Source organism: Balaenoptera physalus (genome assembly GCF_965194825.1).
Source record: "Balaenoptera physalus genome assembly, chromosome: 18".
NCBI classification, from domain to species: Eukaryota; Metazoa; Chordata; class Mammalia; order Artiodactyla; family Balaenopteridae; genus Balaenoptera; species Balaenoptera physalus.
The window spans coordinates 78,812,498-78,832,421 of NC_138899.1; the positions used below are offsets into that span (position 1 = coordinate 78,812,498).

The 19,924-nt window shown below is 45.5% G+C and overlaps 1 protein-coding gene across 7 annotated transcripts in view; it reads left to right on the forward strand.

Annotated features, from left to right (window-relative positions):
• SPATA13 (spermatogenesis associated 13) overlaps positions 1-19,924 on the forward strand; it is a 268,070-nt gene that overhangs the window by 199,898 nt on the left and 48,248 nt on the right. For all 7 annotated transcript variants that reach the window (XM_082435520.1, XM_082435521.1, XM_082435522.1 and 4 more), the window contains 2 exons: positions 17,133-17,498; positions 19,181-19,325. In XM_082435520.1, coding sequence (XP_082291646.1) covers positions 17,133-17,498; positions 19,181-19,325 — 511 coding nt within the window. The remainder of the gene's footprint in view (positions 1-17,132; positions 17,499-19,180; positions 19,326-19,924) is intronic.

A 19,924-nucleotide genomic window follows, 5' to 3' on the forward strand; every position in this document is an offset into this window, starting at 1 on the left:
CAGAAATTGCTACACCCTCTGCTGGGGACTGGAGTTTTACCAACTCCCTTTGGAACTTTAAAAATGTCATTGGCTCTTACAACTAAAAGTATTAATAGCAACCGCTCATGTTTATCTGATGGTTTTTCAGTGAATAAAGATCCTTCTCGGCCACCCGGTCAAGGAGGTCAACGTTTTTGGATTTGGATTTTTGTTTTTAAGCAGTGAATAAACTGAGGCCTGGAAAGGTTACAGGCCCCTCCCAAGCCCCGCAGTGGGGCTGGAGCCAGGCCTTTGATGGGGACCAAGGCCCAGGGGAGGTGTCTGCTGCGTGCAGACAAATTCTAACCATTTGCTGGTTTCCTGACCTTTGGTGGAATCTCTTCATCTTCCTTATCTGTAAAACAGAATTTAAAGTGTCCACTGCAAGGCTTTTAAGATTGAATGAGACGGGATCGGCAAAGGCCAGTTTTCAAACGCCGGTGTCATCACTGCCCAGTGCGTTTCCTCTCCGTTTCCTCTTTTGACTCTGAGTCCAGCATCCCTTCCCCGGAGCTCGGGCCACCGCCTGCCACAGCTGGCCCCTGCCCGGAGCAGAGCCCCTCCTCTTGATTTTCCGGGTGGGGTTCGGCCGCTTAGGGTGGGCTGGGCAGCTCACTGAGGACCTTCATTCAGTCCCTCTCCTGGCAGTTTGGGTGGGTCACCCGATGGCACAGGACAGGAAGGCCCTGTGGACAGTGGAGGGGCGGTGACTCCAGGGCCAGAGCCCTGTCGTGCCTGGAAGGGCAGAGCCTCGGGCGGGGAGCCTTAGACACAGTGCGTGACTGATCCAGTCCCTAACGCACAGTATAAATGTTTTATAAATATATATTTACTTAGAGCAGGTTCCGTTGTAAGTCTGGATTTGTTTCTTCTCTTTCTGAAGTATAAATTATTCATCTGTAATTCTTTTACTGCAGGTTTTGAACTAAACATACTCGAGATCTTTTGCAGCATCGCGTGTTCGATTCTCACGGAGCACCTTGGTGCCGCCTCGTGGTCTTCCTTCCCTCTGGGGTGGCCCCTGTTCCCACAGCCCCAGGAACTCTACCCAGAGCGCCCTGGGGACCAGCAGATCTAATCAGGCTCGGGGTTTACTTGACTCCTCAGGTTCATGGGCTGGACCCTTTGAAGTGTAAAGATGGGGGTTACAGAGTGTATCTGATGTCAGTGAGTGTTGCCAAAAGGAACAGCAGGTCCCCACAAAGCCCTCACTCCTCTGACTTCCCTCTGGAGTGCTTTTACCACCCTCCCGTCACCACGCCCTTGTCATCCACTGCCTCCTGTCATTGCGTCCCAGGCTCCTTTCTCCTCCCAATGCAGCGATGCTTCCCACTGAGCCTAAAATATGGAAAAGAGACGTTTGAAAAGGCCTAAATCTTTGCTTTTACACTCTGTCACCAGCAGAGGAAACTTGTTGGTTAGAAAAGATACATTACTTTGCTTCTCACGTGTCTGGTACCAAATAGGAGACTTTATTTTATTTTTATTTTTATTTTATTTATTTATTTTTGGCTGTGTTGGGTCTTTGTTGCTGCACATGGGCCTTCTCTTCGTTGCGATGCGCGGGCTTCTCATTGTGGTGGCTTCTCTTGTTGCGGAGCACAGGCTCTAGGCGTGCCGGCTTAAGTAGTTGTGGCGCGTGGGCTCAGTAGTTGTGGCTCACGGACTCTAGAGCGCAGGCTCAGTAGTTGTAGCACACAGGCTTAGTTGCTCCGTGGCATGTGGGATCTTCCTGGACCAGGGCTCAAATCTGTGTCTGCTGCATTGGCAGGCGGATTCTTAACCACTGTGCCACCAGGGAAGTCCCAAATAGGAGACTTTAAAACAGGATTGTTGACAATGGGGGAAAGAAAATTGAAGTCGGCTTGTTTCCAGGGTACATGGAATTCGAATCGGTTATGAAAGAGACAGAAATGGGATGGTTGATTTCCTGATCTAAGATATTGTTTTAGGTTTTGAGATATTTAGTTATCCTCAAGTGATAACTTAAGTTCATTTTTATAAAATCATGTATAAATGTAGGGTGAGGACAGCTTCCTTGCCACCCAGAACTGCTCACTTATTTGCTCCTTTGTCCACCAGTCACCCATTCATCCCTTGACCCATTCATGAAGCTTCTTAAACTGCCAGTTTCCCAGGCTGCAGACTCTGGGGATGTGACTATGGTATTGGATAATTTGGAAAGAATGTAAGTAGCTGCTGTCATGTGACACCCAGATAAATAAATCAAGGCTGTAAAAATATTGCAGTGGTTTTAGCAGAGGCACAGGAAAGAGAGCTCAGAGCCCCGGGGGATTTATGAAGTTTTCCTGCAGGAGGTGATACTTCAGCTGAATGCTGAAGGGTAAAATTTCCAGATTGACGGGCAGAAAGGTATCGTAGGGGGAGCGGCCTTTCCCTCATTTCCGGTTGCCTCAGGTGGTCTGTGGCAAAGGCGAGCTGTGTGGTGTGGCTGGTGAATAATTGCGTGTGAACACGGAGCTGGAAAGGCACATCGGATGAGGTTCTGAATGACCCCGGGTTCGTTCTGGGCGACGGCCAGCCACGATCTGATGTGTGTTTTAGTGGTAGGACGGAGAGTGGGTTGGAGACAAGGAAGCGTTAGGGGACTGTTCCATGGGGCGTGATGGACTAGATTCCTCCCGAGGTTAACTGTAGCTGTGGCTGGGGAGGGAGAGGGAAGCGTTGAGGGGCGCCCAGCGTGGGGCGACTGGGCACCCGGGATCTCCTCAGCTAGAACACAGAGGCGCTCATGACTATGAAGATGCTGTTCTGCCTTCTACTCCAGGGGCCCTTAGTTTCCTTGATTCTAAAGGCATTCTGGGCTGTTGATTTGCATATTTGTGCTGCCAACCGTGGCTTGAAATGCGTTGATGCCGGGAACACAGACTTCAGCCTTCGTTGTCCTCCTCCTCCACAGAGAGCAAGCTGGGCCCTGCTTTCCCTTCTCCTTTCCCCCTCACAGATACCAAAATCCACGAACGCCCAAGTTCCTTACATACAATGGTGTATTATTTGCATATAACCTACTCACATTCTCCCATATACTTTAAATCATATCTAGATAACTTTTTTGTTTTGTTTTTTGGCCATGCCATGCAGCAAGCGGGATCTTAGTTCCCCGACCAGGGATCAAACCCACGCCCCCTGCAGTGGAAGCTCGGAGTCTTAACCACTGGACCGCCAGGGAAGTCCCTTTCCCCCTCCTCCTGATTCCTCTCTCTCTCTGTACAAAGGAAGTCAAACAGCATTAACAAAGTCTCATGTTCAAAAAGGTTTAGACCCAGCAAGGATCTCATTCAGATTTGACGGAGAAATTAAAACCTTTACAGACAAGCAAAAGCTAAGAGAATTCAGCACCACCAAACCAGCTTTACAACAAATGCTAAAGGAACTTCTCTAGGCAGGAAACACAAGAGAAGGAAAACACCTACAATAACAAACCCAAAACAATTAAGAAAATGGTAATAGGAACATACATATCAAAAATTACCTTAAATGTAAATGGATTAAATGCTCCAAGCAAAAGACATAGACTGACTGAATGGATACAAAAACAAGACCCATATATAAGCTGTCTACAAGAGACCCATTTCAGACCTAGGGGTACATACAGACTGAAAGTGAGGGGATGGAAAAAGATATTCCATGCAAATGGAAATCAAAAGAAAGCTGGAATAGTAATTCTCATATCAGACAAAATAGACTTTAAAATAAAGACTATTACAAGAGACAAAGAAGGACACTACATAATGATCAAGGCATCAGTCCAAAAAGAAGATATAACAATTGTGAATATTTATGCACCCAACATAGGAGCACCTCAATGCATAAGGCAAATGCTAACAGCCATAAAAGGGGAAATCGACAGTAACACAATCATAGTAGGGGACTTTAATACCCCTGTTTCACCAATGGATAGATCATCCAAAATGAAAATAAATAAGGAAACACAAGCTTTAAATGATACATTAAACAAGATGGACTTAATTGATATTTATAGGACATTCCATCCAAAAACAGCAGAATACACTTTCTTCTCAAGTGCTCATGGAACATTCTCCAGGATAGATCATATCTTGGGTCACAAATCAAGCCTTGGTAAATTTAAGAAAATTGAAATCGTATCAAGTATCTTATCCAACCACAATGCTATGAGACTAGATATCAATTACAGGAAAAAGTCTGTAAAAAATGCAAACACATGGAGGCTAAACAATACACTACTTAATAACCAAGAGATCACTGAAGAAATCAAAGAGGAAATCAAAAAGTAACTAGAAACAAATGACAATGAAAACACGATGACCCAAAACCTATGGGATGCAGTAAAAGCAGTTTTAAGAGGGAAGTTTATAGCAATACAATCCTACCTCAAGAAACAAGAAAAATCTCAAATAAACAACCTAACCTTACACCTAAAGCAATTAGAGAAAGAAGAACAAACAAAACCCAAAGTTAGTGTAAGGCAAGAAATCATAAAGATCAGAGCAGAAATAAATGAAATAGAAACAAAGAAAACAATAGCAAAGATCAATAAAACTAAAAGCTGGTTCTTTGAGAAGAAAAATAAAATTGAGAAACCTTTAGCCAGACTCATCAAGAAAAAGAGGGAGAGGACTCAAATCAATAAAATTAGAAATGAAATAGGAGAAGTTACAATGGACACTGCAGAAATACAAAGCATCCTAAGAGACTACTACAAGCAACTCTATGTCAATAAAATGGACAACCTGGAAGAAATGGACAAACTCTTAGAAAGGTATAACCTTCCAAGACTGAACCAGGAAGAAATATAAATATATAAACAGACAGATCACAAGTAATGAAATTGAAACTGTGATTAAAAATCTTCCAACAAACAAAAGTCCAGGACCAGATGGCTTCATAGGCGAATTCTATCAAACATTTAGAGAAGAGCTAACACCTATCCTTCTCAAACTCTTCCAAAATATAGCAGAGGGAGGAACACTCCCAAACTCATTCTACAAGGCCACCATCGCCCTGGTACCAAAACCAGACAAAGATACTACAAAAAAAGAAACTTACAGACCAGTATCACTGATGAATATAGACACAAAAATCCTCAACAAAATACTAGCAAACAGAATCCAGCAGCACATTAAAAGGATCATACACCATGATCAAATGGGATTTATCCCAGGGATGCAAGGATTCTTCAATATACGCAAATCAATCAATGTGATATACCGTATTAACAAATTGAAGAAGAAAAACCATATGATCATCCTAATAGATGCAGAAAAGGCTTTTGACAAAATTCGACACCCATTTATGATAAAAACTCTCCAGAAAGTGGGCATAGAGGGAACCTACCTCAACATAATAAAGGCCATATGCAACAAACCCACAGCAAACATCATTCTCAATGGTGAAAAACTGAAAGCATTTCCTCTAAGATCAGGAACAAGACAAGGATGTCCACTCTCGCCACTATTACTCAACATAGTTTTGGAAGTCCTAGTGACAGCAATCAGAGAAGAAAAAGAAAAGCAATACAAATTGGAAAAGAAGAAGTAAAACTGTCACTGTTTGTGGATGACATGATACTATACATAGAGAATCCTAAAGATGCCACCAGAAAACTGCTAGAGCTAATCAATGAATTTGGTAAAGTTGCAGGATACAAAATTAATGCACAGAAATCTCTTGCATTCCTATACACTAATGATGAAAAATCTGAAAGAGAAATTAAGGAAACACTCCCATTTACCATTGCAACAAAAAGAATAAAATACCTAGGAATAAACCTACCTAGGTAGACAAAAGACCTGTATGCAGAAAACTATAAGACACTGATGAAAGAAATTAAAGATGATACAAACAGATGGAGAGATATACCATGTTCTTCGATTGGAAGAATCAACATTGTGAAAATGACTCTACTACCCAAAGCAATCTACAGATTCAGTGCAATCCCTATCAAATTACCAATGGCATTTTTTACAGAACTAGAACAAAAAAAATCTTAAAATTTGTATGGAGACACAAAAGATTCCGAATAGCCAAAGCAGTCTTAAGGGAAAAAAACGGAGCTGGAGGAATCAGACTCCCTGACTTCAGACTATACTACAAAGCTACAGTAACCAAGACAATATGGTACTGGCACAAAAACAGAAATATAGATCAATGGAATAGGATAGAAAGCCCAGAGATAAACCCACGCACATATGGTCACCTTATCTTTGATAAAGGAGGCAAAGATATACAGTGGAGAAAAGACAGTCTATTCAATAAGTGGTGCTGGGAAAACTGGACAGCTACATGTAAAAGAATGAAATTAGAGTACTCCCTAACACCATACACAAAAATAAACTCAAAATGGATTAGAGACCTAAATGTAAGACCAGACCCTATAAAACTCTTAGAGGGAAACATAGGAAGAAAACTCTTTGACATAAATCACAGCAAGATCTTTTTTGATCCACCTCCTAGAGCAATGGAAATAAAAACAAAAATAAACAAATGGGACCTAATGAAACTTAAAAGGTTTTGCAAAGCAAAGAAACTACAAACAAGACGAAAAGCCAACCCTCAGAATGGGAGAAAATATTTGCAAACGAATCAAGGGACAAAGGATTAATCTCCAAAATATATAAACAGCTCATGCAGCTCAATTTTAAAAAAACAAACAACCCAATCAAAAACTGGGCAGAAGACCTAAATAGACATTTCTCCAAAGAAGACATATGAAAAGATGCTCAACATCACTAATTATTAGAGAAATGCAAATCAAAACTACAATGAGGTATCACCTCACACCAGTTAGAATGGGCATCATCAGAAATTCTACAAACAACAAACGCTGGAGAGGGTGTGGAGAAAAGGGAACCCTCTTGCACTGTTGGTGGGAAAGTAAATTGATACAGCCACTATGGAGAACAGTATGGAGTTTCCTTAAGTAACTAAAAATAGAATTACCATATGACCTAGCAATCCCACTACTGGGCATATATGCTGAGAAAACCATAATTCAAAAAGACACATGCACCCCAATGTTCATTGCAGCACTGTTTACAATAACCAGGTCATGGAAGCAACCTAAATGCCCATCGACAGACGAATGGATAAAGAAGTTGTGGTACATATATACAATGGAATATTACTCAGCTGTAAAAAGTAATGAAATTGGGTCATTTGTAGACATGTGGATGGATCTAGAGACTGTCATACAGAGTGAAGTAAGAAAGAGAAAAACAAATATCGTATATTAACGCATATTTGTGGAACCTAGAAAAATGGTACAGATGAACCGTTTTGCAGGGCAGAAATAGAGACACAGATGTAGAGAACAAACGTATGGACCCCAAGGGGGGAAAGTGGCGGGTGGTGGTGTGATGAATTGGGAGATTGGGATTCACATATATACACTAATATGTATAAAATGGATGACTAATAAGAACCTGCTGTATAAAAAGAGTAGAAGTTTGAAAAAAAAAAAGATGTGGCACGTATATACAATGGAATATTACTCAGCCATAAAAAGAAACGAAATTGAGTTTTGTAGTAAAGTGGATGGACCTAGAGACTATCATACAGAATGAAGTAAGTCAGAAAGAGAAGAACATATACCGTATGCTAACACATATATATGGAATCTAAAAAAAAAACCAAAAAGGTTCTGAAGAACCTAAGGGCAAGACAGGAATAAAGATGAAGACGTAGAGAATGGACTTGAGGACACGGGGAAGGGGAAGGGGAAGCTGGGACAAAGTGAGAGCTTGGCATGGACATATATACACTACCAAATGTAAAATAGCTAGCTAGTGGGAAACAGCCGCATAGCACAGGGAGATCAGCTCGGTGCTTTGTGTCCACCTAGAGGGGTGTGATAGGGAGGGTGGCAGGGAGACGCAAGAGGGAGGGGATATGGGGATATATGTATATGCATAGCTGATTTACTTTGTTATACAGCAGCAACTAACACACCATTGTAAAGCAATTATACTCCAATAAAGATGTTAGAAAATAAAAAGGTTTAGAAAAACAGTGGGCTTCTGACATATTCAGCTCCAAAACATGGTTCTTGAATTTGGAATATTCAGTTGTCCTCAACCATTAAACAATTTCTAAAGAGGAAAGCAAGTTCATTTTTACAAAATCATACTTTTTATTAATTGAAAGAAGAAAAGTTTGAGTAGACCTCTCTATTCTTCAACATGTGTTTCAGATAAAATACGTTTTAAGGTGGAATCATTATGTGCATTTATTTCATAATATGATGGCTTTAAACTGTCTCTTCACTTTTCATGAGTCCACACGTAAAAGAACAACCTACAATTTTATCATTTCTCTACCTGGATATCAAACTAGCATTGTGCTGCTGTTGATTCTGAGATGGTAGGATGGTGGGGTTTTAGTTAAGCCCAGAAATGGAATTCCTGTGAATGATTATTACAAAGGCAGGGGCGGGGGGACTTCCAGAGCCCAGATTTGTCATAGTTACTATTAAGGGTTTTTTTATGCTCGGAGAACTGGAGAGTAGTAAATTAAGTGTCCGCATGCGTGTTAATTTTGCATTTTTAATGAGTTACCTATTCTGCCTGTCAAACAAGTTACAAAGTCCGTAGGCTCACAAACTCATTTCAGCACATTTTATCATCAATTTTCCACATGTTAGGGCAACTCAAGTATCTGTTACTACCACTGTGCTCTCCAGGGAGACGAGAAGCATTAATTGCTTATGTATTTTAAATAAATGGCCTGAATCCAAGGGACAAGGCCACTGCTTTCCAGATTACAATAGTTTCGTTGCATTTCTCTCTGTCTTTTTTTTTTTTTCTCGAATTTTTAAAAGGTACGTCAAAATTACTGATGCACGTATCATCCCATTCCATAAAAATCAGAGCAGCTTTTGGCTGGCCATTTGCGTTTCATTTGCTGTTGGAATTCTGACAGCCACTAAAGATTCTTACAGCTTAGAACCTGGCATCTGAAATCACAGCTGCAGCACAGTGGTAAGAATGTAGAATGTAACCCCGCGTTCATAGCTGCTTTGCCTGTAGAAAATCTGGGGAAGGAATAACCCAGTAAAGTACGTTCTACTTTCCCATCTCATTCTTGCTCAGGCCCATCCAGAGCCAGGCTGAGTCCAAACCTGGGGCCTGAGGAGGGGAGAGACGAGTTGATGCCTGTCCCCTCCCAAGATGGCCCTGAACCGGAGAAGCCAGTGGCGGGGTGGAGCTGAGCCAGGGAACAGGCATGGTTTTAGGGGGTCGTTCGCTAAGCGGAGGGCGTTTGGCCACTTAACTTATTTCAGAACCGAGTCAGCGGCTGCCCCTCACCGCTCCTCCTTCCTTGGGCGTTTTCGCTCTTACAGAAGTCCCTCTTCAACACTGATTGTTCCTTAACTCACCTAAGTGATGTCAGAAAAGATCCACGACCCCCTGAAAGAGTTCGGGGTTTGGGTTGGGAAGCCTGTGTGGTGGGAGGTGTGTCCAGTGCGACTCACCTGCCAGGATGATCCCCAGCTCCTACCGCTAAGGACAGGAAGAGAAAAGGCAGCTGCGGAGAGAGAAAGGCTATTGCACTGCTTGTTCTAAAGACTAAGGACCAGAAACCAAGTAGGATTCCGTACATGAAACAAAACCGATTCTATTTGAGGTCCAGGTGTGATGGGTGAAGGGAAAGTTTCGGGCTTGGAGGAGAAGAGAGAGCAGGAAGGGAGCAGAGAAGCCAGCGGAGGTGAGAGGCTGCGGGCGGGACCGGGGGGCGGGGGATGGAGGGGGCGGCGGAAGCGCTGTGCTCGCTGCCGGCAGGGGAAGGGGTCACAGGGCAGGTGGGCCGCACGTGGAGGGATGTGGGCGCGATGGAGCAGCCTCACGCCGTCTAGTGTTTTGGGAAGTTGCTGCAAAGGGTTTTCACCATAAATCATAAAACGCGTTGGCATTTTTCTTCCCTGCAGCTGCAAAGGGAGGGCTCGTGTCTGCGGGCCTTGCAGAGATGACGTCAAATGAGGTGCCCGAACTCTCTCCATTCAGCCCATCGCCTGCTCTGTGGCTGGCTTCTCAGCTCCAAAATGGGGGGCATAATGTCCTCCTGACTGATCTGAACATACAACTCTAGGTAGATGTGAAAGCAAGTTGATGACAATTTCAGATTTGTAGGTACAAATGTCTAGTTAAAAGATAAATAAGCCCCAGGGGTGGACACAGTGGTGACGCTTGTCAACCCCGCTGTTCAGTAAGTTTGAAAGTTGCTAAGAGAGTGACCCAAAAAGTTCACAGGGGAACAGAAAGTTCCTTTTCCTTCTTTTTTTGTGTCTGTATGAGATGACAGACGTTAACCAAACTTGCTGTGGCGATCATTTCACAACATATGTGAGTCAGGTCGTTATGTTGCACGCCGTGAACTTAGACGGTGCTGTATGTCAATTCTATCTCAGTAACACTGGGGGGAAAATAATTTTTATGTAAATGTAAGATATTATCCCTTTGGTCTTAAAAGTAACCAAAAAAGGGAAAAAATTGCATTAGGGCTCAAACTTTTCTCTTTCTAAATGTGTAAATATGTCCTTGTTCTTGCCTTCAGCTTCTCAAAATATGGTAGTTGATCTGGGATCTTATGAGTTCCCTCCTCACTTAAATTCCTAGGACACGTGTTGGCAACGCACGCCGTTCCCGGGACTCTCCCGAGCCAAATATAACGGGCCTGCACAGGTGCTTTTTTATTGTGACACATTCATGTTCACTTAAGGGAAATAAGGTAATGATGTGTAGCTCTAAGCAGTGAGATGCTACTATTTTGATTTTATAATAGATAAGGTCTAAAATGTCATTTTCTGGAGTTGGAGCCCACCACTGGTCCCACAGGCTACTCTGAAGTGATATTATGTAAACTAGGAGTTTTTTTTTTTTTTGGAGTATAGTTGATTTACAATGTTGTGTTAATTTCTGTTGTACAGCAAAGTGAATCAGTTATACATATATATATTTACATTTTTAAAATATTCTTTTCCATTATGGTTTATCACACGATATTGAATATAGTTCCCTGTGCTCCACAGTAGGACCTTGTTGTTTATCCATTCTATATGTAATAGTTTGCATCTGATGACCCCAAACTCCCACTCCATCCCTCCCCTCCCCACCCTCCCCCATGGCAACCACAAGTCTGTTCTCTATGTCCATGATTCTGTTTCTGTTTCCTAGATAGGTTCGTTTGTGTCATATTTTATATTCCACATATAAGTGATATCATATGGTATTTGTCTTTCTCTTTCTGACTTCACTTAGTATGATAATCTCTGGGTCCATCCATGTTGCTGCAAATGGCATTATTTCATTCTTTTTTATGGCTGAGTAGTATGCCGTTGTATATATGTACCACATCTTCTTTATCCATTCATTTGTTGATGGACGTTTAGGTTGCTTCCATGTCTTGGCTGTTGTGAATAGTGCTGCTCTGAACACAGGGGTGCAGGTATCTTTTTGAATTATAGTTGGTTACATGCCCAGGAGTGGGATTGCTGGATCATATGATAAATCTATTTTTAGTTGTCTGAGGAACCTCCAGACTGTTCTCCATAGTGGTTGCACCAAATTACATTCCCACCAACAGTGTAGCAGGGTTCCCTTTTCTCCACACCCTCTCCAGCATTTTAAACTAGGAGGTTTTAACTTATGTTCATCCAAGGACTACATCAGTGGAAATCAGGAAGTGGGGATTTTATTATTTTCACTATTTTCTCACTAAAAGATAGCATTTCCTTCTATTATGAATGTAGGCATCAAACCAGAGCAATCTTAGCAACACCTGTGATATAATCACCATGGAAATCACAGATCTTTTTCACATCTTACGACAGTTTTTGCTGATATTCTTAAAATATCTTGTACTCCTCAGTACAGTACTTCAAAGTGTGACAGCTTTTAGATCTATCTCCAGTCCTCTTAATTCCTATTACCTGTACTACTATATCAAGGTTCTTTTAATATTTTGAAAATTGCATTTCAAAATAATCAGCTTCATTCATAACACTATCTGTCTTTTTTTCTGTAAATGTTTAATGTGTATATATTTTTTTCATTGAGGTATAGTTGAGGTACAATAGTACATAAATTTCAGGTATATAACATAGTGACTCACAATTTTCAAAGGTTATATTCCACTTATAGTTATTATATAATATTGACTGTATTCCCTGTGCTGTACAATATATCCTTGCAGCTTATTTATTTTATATATGGTAGTTTATGTCTCTTAATCCCCTCCCCCTATCTTGCCCCTCCCCCCCACCGGTAACCACTAGTTTGTTCTTTCTGTGGGTCTCTTTTTGTTCTATTCACTAGTTTTGTTTTATTTTTGAGATTCCACATAGAAGTGATATCATACAGTATCTGTCTTTCTCTGTCTGACTTACTTCACTTAGTATGATATTCTCTAGGTCTATCCATGTTGCTGCAAATGGCAGAATTTCATTCTTTTTTTACTGCTGAATAGTATTCCATTGTGTGTGTGTGTGTGTGTGTGTGTGTGTATCACATCTTCTTTATCCCTCCATCTGTTGATGGAATATACTTTTTATCTTATCTTATGCATTTAAAATGAGATTTTGAGAAGCGGTCTGTGGGTTCCCCAGGCACGGTTATCAGAGCCTCTCATAACTGCCATCTCCTCTCCGCTCCCTCGAAACACTCAACAGCCAAGGGCTGGAAAACCTACAGAATTCTGTTTTCCTTCTGTAATGGTACATGCCTTGGATGCAGGTGGCCGAGCAGAAAAGACAGAAATTTTGAAATCAGACAGACTGGGGTATAAATGGGCCCCTCCCCTTTCTGGCTGTAGTAACGTGAGCAGGGAATTTTATTTATTGTAGCCCTAGTGTCCTGATCAGTAAAATGTGGCCCCTACCTCGTAGGGTGGTTATGAAGATTAAATACGGTGACGTGCCTGGTGTGGTTCCAGCAGGTCACAGGTGTTCCAGAGTCACAGCTGTCATTACCCTTGTTCCACAGTCTGCCACGTTCGTTGTCAAGATGCTTTTCCTTCCCCCTCCAGCCCCCGTGCCTGTGCTGGGTCCCCTGGGGAACCCAGGACCCTGACAACCTGTGAAAATCTGACTTTGCTCTTTGTATTCATCTGCATCTTCACAGTACCTCTGGCTCATCCAGAGGAAAGTCTCCTTGCTCTAGTTTATTTTATTTTTTAATCTTCACACAGTCTGAATATGCTTGCCTGTAATATTTTCTTCTGAGTTACCTTGCTGTGCTGCTTCCCTGGAGCTACTGTAACAAATTACCACGGGGGGTAAGACAGCTGACATTTATCCTCGTTGCTGCGGAGGCCAGATGTCCGCTGGGCAGACAGGCTGCACCCTTGTAAGCCCAAGAGGTGGACCCCCTGCCTCTTCCAGCCTCGGGGTTCCCTGCGGGGCCTCGGCTCACTGGTGCGTGGCTCTGATCTCTGCCTCGGGCCTCACGTCTTTCTTCCCCTTGTCTCTGTGTCCAAATTTCCCTCTTCTTCTCGGGACACCAGCCATTGGATTAGGGCTCATCTACTAGTATGACCTCATCTTAACTCCACTGCACCTACAGACTCCGTACCTGCCACTATGGTCAAATTCACAGGTATGGGGGTGAGGACCCCCAGTAGATCTTCAGGGGACACAGTTCAACCCCAGCTCTTGCTGTCGGTCCTGGAGACTCATGTTGGACGGGGTTCTGAAGGGACGTGTGTGGGATCAGGGTTTTTCCCTCAGGTTAACGATTCACTTTTCACTGTGGTTTCAAAATATGTTTTGAAGTGTCTAAGCAGAGGTAATGAGATCTATTTTGGCTTTTACTTTTGTAACGTAAAGGAGGGAATCTTGCATAGAAGAAAAAAATGCAAACCGCCCCCCAACTAGGGAAAGTATTTTAAAACTATGCTGGGAAGCAAGAATTAACGAGGCCACGGACAGGTCTGTTCACAGACGTTGGTGACTTGGGTGTGAATTGGTCCCGGGTGGGTCTGCGCTGGGCTGCTGGGCTGCGAGGAGAACCTGGACCAACAGAGCTCCAGCCCAGCCACTTACACCCAATGAGAGTGTTTTTAAAGCAGGAAAAAACTATTGGCATGGATGTGGTCACCTGCTGTCCCTTCAGAGCGTCTGGGGCCACTGCCTGTAGCAGAGTCTGGGGTAGGTCCTGGCTCGTTGGGTGCGGAGCGTCCTTTGCTGGGTGTTTGTATTTCCGGGAAGAGTCGCACTCAAGCTGTGTTCCCCGGGACGAACCAAGGGTGTATTTCAGAAGCACATAATGTTTGCTAAAAGAAGATTCAGCTTTAGAATTTGCAGGAAAGTTCACATTTGTTTTATTTGAATGTACCTGTCTTCTGGCAAAGCCTCACTGTTTGAATGTGAGCTTAAATCTGAGGGATTTCCCCCCATCCCTCTGTCCCTCCCTCTGTACTTTTGCTTTGAATAAAATGGACATTTCAGTTTTATATATTATGATTCTATTAACTAATTTCTGCACCTCCTGGGACATTCGGTACCACTCAGAAGGCATGCTTTCTCCTTTCAGGTCTCGCGTGGGGCTGTATGGTGCTGATGTATCACACGAGAATCACAGTTGGTTCTCCTCGTGCTGCCCTGTGGGCACGAGGGTTTACGCAATCAGTGTCTGATTTCCTGCCCTCTGCACGCCTTCCTTTACCCGCCCCCATCACTTCCTGGAGCCTGTTTGCTCTCAGAAGGATTTGTAACCTGAGAACTAAGACAACTGCTGGTTTTCCTAAACCCATGTCTCTTTCTCTCTGTCTCTCTTTTTTTTTTTTTTGGCATCAATGAGGAAAGCAGGCTGCAGGTTGCATACGTGCAAAAAAAAAAAAAAAAAAAAACACCCACAAAACCCCACCACCAACAACAAAAACAACAACTGCACATAGATTTGTGACCACTTTATTGCCTGCAATTTTGTTGTACTGTTTTTCTAGCATGTTGTTTCCAAACCTTTTTATCACTGGGTGATGATATAAATGGGTTTATTCTCACTGTGTGCTTAAGTTGTCTGTGCCGTTTGATTTAGTAATTGAGTTAAATAATCCATAATAGCCTGTTTTTTATATGTATGTACTGCAAAAAAACAATATTAACTTTTCCATGATTACTCTCATATTTTCCCACGGTGTCAGAGGAAAATGTTTTAATACACCCTCTTATACATTCTTTTCTGGAGATGTGTGAATTAAACTGACAAAAGACAGATTTTTATTCGTGTGAGTAAGTGGGAGTTCACAGGAAAATGTGACTCCAGGAAGTGGTTAGCACTAGGAGCTTACAGAACATCTTAATAGGGGAAAGGAGGTGGAGAAAGGCACTTGCGGGAAAACAAGTGACTTTTAGGAAAGATAAGGGGCCTGTAGGTGAACAGCTGGGAGACAGGATAGTTTTGTGCCTGTGTCTCTTTCGGTGAGGGCTTCTCCTCTCAGTGACAAGAGTCATTCTTCCCTGGCTGGAAGAAAGAGAATCCCGTCCCAAGGGAGGGGACTTACAACAACTGAGCTCTGCTTTCACGCAGAAGAAAATCCTCTTCTTAAGTGCCTTGCACTCAAAATGGTGTTTATGCTACAGTGGTGTATTCTGGACCCCATCCCTGGTGACTTGAATTAAAGATAGTGGTCCAAGCTGTAAGAATCGAATCGGCAGGTAGCAAGGGAGTGGTGTTTGCCAGAGCCCTCTGTCTCTCTGGCAGAGGTGACTTGCTATATGGGAAGTGTCGTGGCTTAGTGGGGACAGAGGTTACAAGGCCCATACCTGGTGTCTCTGTTGCCGCTAGCTGGCCGCGTGGCCCTGGGCAAGTCACCTCGCTTCCCCGGGTCTCAGCTTGGAAATACGGGACCTGCATTTCTGGTCTCAGTTGCCACTGACTGGCGAGAGCCCAGAGTCCTTGGGCCAGTGCTCAGGGCAGGGCTGCAGCGGGACATCCGCCCCGCTGGGCGCTCGGCCAGGGTGGCCCGCTCTGCCTGCCCTGCAGTCACGTGACTTGCCTGGTTAGCCCAGCCCTCCCCGGGCTGGGCTGTGTCCTGCTTTCACTTGGTCATTACGGAACATCTCGGGATGCAGGAGCGGAGGGCACGGGGCTCGCGGGACTGCTCCTGCGCCTGCACGCTCCGCTGCCCCCCTCCCTCCCACAGAGCCCGCAGCGGCCTCCCCTGAGCCCGGACTTGGAGGATCCGCGGAGGGAGAGCTCCTCTCCGGGTGGGCTGAGGCCTGGGACGGTTGTTCCCTGGCACGGTGTTTTACGAGCAGCGATCCCCCAGGGCCGATGTGGGCGGCCCTCTGGCTCACCGTGCTCACGGCTTATCCTCCCAGGACCCGGGAGGGGACGGGGCAGAGGCAGGCCTGCAGACCTGAGGCACCTTGCCTGGGCCTACAGAGCCATCTGGGGGCCCAGCCGGAGTCACACAGAAGTCTGCCCGTTTCCACACCTCGTGGTCTTTTCCCTAGTGCGTTGCCTTGCCTCTGAAAAAGTTACTTGAAAACTTAGAAAGTCTTGCCGACTTCAGGGCTGCAGAATCTCCAGCTGTGGGATTGTCTAGTCTGGAATCTGAGCTCCTGACAGGTTAGTGGTGACTAGTCCCAGCGCACACGGCCGGTTAGTCGGCTGATCTCGTCCTTGGAGCCCCTAGTTCAGTGCTCGCCGCCGCAGACTGAGTCCCCAGGCGTGAGTATCGTGCTGAGCAGCCCAGACTCCATCCTCTCGAAGCACCTTCTGTCTGTGAACGTAGCTGAGAGAAGGTGCCTCAGGTTGCACAGTGCAGCCTTAGGGCCATTTCTCCTAGGGGCCTGCGTTACCCCGCCTGTTGTTATGTATATTTGGGGAGACACCCGCTGTAGTTAAAAGTCATTTTTATTAACTCACCGTGCTGCTGATTTTCTTAGTATCTTGTATCATGGCTCGTCATGGGTCACCAAACATCACTAATGAAATTAGGGTTTTAATTCAGCCTCCGATTAAAGACGGGTTTGCTTCTTCTCATCCACGTCTCACATCTTTCTGGTACGCAAACAACTTGGGGGGCTGGGGAGGGGTCGGGGATGTCTGGCTCGTACCTTTTCTTTACCCTCCTGGAAGTCGCCCTCACCTAACTTGTTCGCATTTGAAAAGGTCGTGACCGAGGGGTCCTGGAGGCGGACCTCCGCACCAGAGGAAGAGAGGCCGGAGGCTCAGAGGGTCCCCAGGAGGAGATGCGCACCCGGGAGGAGGCCAAGGCCCCGACCACTCTCTGACTACGGCCAGCCGGTCAGCCTGAGTCTGTCCATCCCTGAAGACTCGATCGCCGTAGACCCCCAGAAAGAGGACACTGAGGACGGTGACCACCAGCCCAGCGGGGCCCCCATCGACCCTGCAGACCAGACCCCTGCTGGGGGCTGCCCCCGGGGGGCGCCAAGAAGACGCCCCATCTCCGTGATCGGCGGGGTCGGCTTCTATGGGAGCAGCCAGGCGGAGGAGGGGGAGGCCATTCTGCCCCAAGTAAGCCCGGGCACGCTGCCACCAAAGCCACTTAGCCCTCCAGCCGCCTGGCCTCTGTCCTCTGGCTGCAAACTTACCAGGAAACTTAACCCTTTCCTTTCTTCTCTCTGCCTCGAGGATGACGTCATCTGCTCACAGCCTTTCTTCCTGACTTTGAAAACATGCATGAATTAGAACTAACCCACTGACATATGGATGTCTCTTACTAATCCTCTGTCTTTCTGGGATCTTGAATAATACGGGAAGCTGGTTTGCTGTTTGTTCTGAATCGTCTGGGGAAAGGAGCCTTGCATATTTAGTGAGCTTCCTGAAAGAAGAAATCTGGAAAGAGAAAGTGTCGCTTATCCTTAAAATGTAAAGATACGAAGAAAATAAACCAGTTTTTTTCTAGAGATGAGAAAATAATTTTTTCTAGCATTTTCTTACTCTACACATCAGTTACAGCTTTTCTTACTCTTTACACGTCAGTTGCAGCAGTAACTGTTTTGACAATAGATTAAAATCTTACTATTATTCCCTTAGTATACTTTAGTAATTCAACAAGTGTTTATCAATTACCCAGAGAGCCCTTTGAAGCTACAAAACATTTAAATAAAGGCCCTGTTCCGAAGGAGTTTCTGTTACTTGGTGAGACTCATACCCCAGCCATGGTCCAGGGTTCACAGAACCATACATGACTAAGTGCCAGTTTCATTTTTTTTTAAACTTGCTAGTTGATATCACAGATAGCCCATAAATTCTCTTAAAAGGGCAATTCTATATTGGTATTGGATTTTATGTTTACATTCTCTCTATAAGCCCAGCACAATGCTTATTTATAGCAAATACCCAAGAACCTCTTGCTTAATTGAACTAAACTGAATTCTTAAGGTAAAAAACAAATTATGTTGAAGAATACCTCAGACTTTTTGTTGTGTTAAGATGCTCTGCACGCTAGGAAATAATTCTGGAAGGCGGCTCTGCTCACCAATGTATCACCAGTGCCACACAAGGAATAATTCTGAACGAAAGCAAACTGTAATCTATTTTAACTTGAAACACAGCCTAGGGGAGATCTAAAGCATTACAGACATTTTTTCACTTCAGAGCGTCCAAAAGAAATGGAGTAAGATAATTTTGTGCACTCTAATCAGCTCATTTAGGGAACTGGGTAGAAAAATCCTGAGAAAACCTACGGAAAGCAGGGACCGACTTGGCCTTGAGTGTAGTTGTAGGGACAATTCATGTGGAAGGTCACAAGGGCATACAGCTGATTCTAAATTTGTGGAAAACCAACTGTCCTCTTAGACACGCCTCCACTGCCCTGTTAGTGCAGGTGAACGAGAGCCGTGCTCCGCAAACGCTGGTCCCTGCCTGCGGGTGGGTGTAGGGCGGGGGCCGCGGGCGCTGGCGTTGTCTCTGCTTCCCTGGGGGTTGCCGGGCGGAGGGGGGGCACCACTTCCTCCCCCGGCTTCCCCTGCTCCACGCTGGCCTTTCCTGAGTGTCCCCCGAGGGTGTGTCCTGGCAGGTGGCCGAAACGTGATGCCCTGAGGGGTCGGCACTGGGGTTTCCGGTTAGAGGAAGGTCGTCCTTGAGCTTGTGCAGCCCTGCCCGGGCTGTGATCGGGGCCTCGAGGGGAGGATGCTGAGCTCCCGGGGCCCCTACTTCCTGCCCCTTCTCACCGCCTCTCCTTTCCTTTGCAGCCGGCTGCCCGGCCGCCCGTGCCCGCGCACCAGGTGCCGCCCTACCGCGCGGTGTCGGCCCGGCTGCGGCCGTGCGCCTTCTCCCAGAGCATCCCCATCGGGCTGGACCGCGTGGGACGCCGGCGGCTCATGAGAGCATCCCACAGTGAGTCTCGCGGGCCTCCCTGGTCCGCTCCCGGAGGTGGGGGTGGAGTCCTCCACCGGGCGGTCTCCATTCAACGCAGGAGCCCGGGCCGCTGCGCCCCGTCCGCCTGCCCTGGGCCCGGGGTGGGGAGGACTCACCGGCTGTCAGGAGCTGCCCCTGCAGGGGCCGGCGTATCGCCCCCTGTCCAGGGAGGGTGCCCTGTGGGCTCTGAGCCATCACGGAGGCCCTGACCTTGAGAAGGTCTGGGGACCGAGTTCCTGCTGTGGAGGAATGAGCTCCTGACCGTGAATGGGCTCCCGGGGAGCATTTGTCTTAACCTGACTTTCAAAGCTCTTCCTGGGTGTTTGAGATTCACCAGTACTGTTTGAGCAGCACGGAAGAGTTTTTTTATCTAATAGAGTTGTTCGTATGCTACCTTAGTTCTTACCCGGTAAATACGTGCTGACCTGAATTTATGGAATGATTCAGGTTCCTGAGAGAGCACGCTGACGTCCGAGCCAGCCCGCTGGCTGGACAGGGGCCCGGCCGGGCGCACGGGGCAGGAATAGGACGGCGCTTACCGTGGGGCGGACACCGCCCCATGTGCTCTGCTGGTTAGT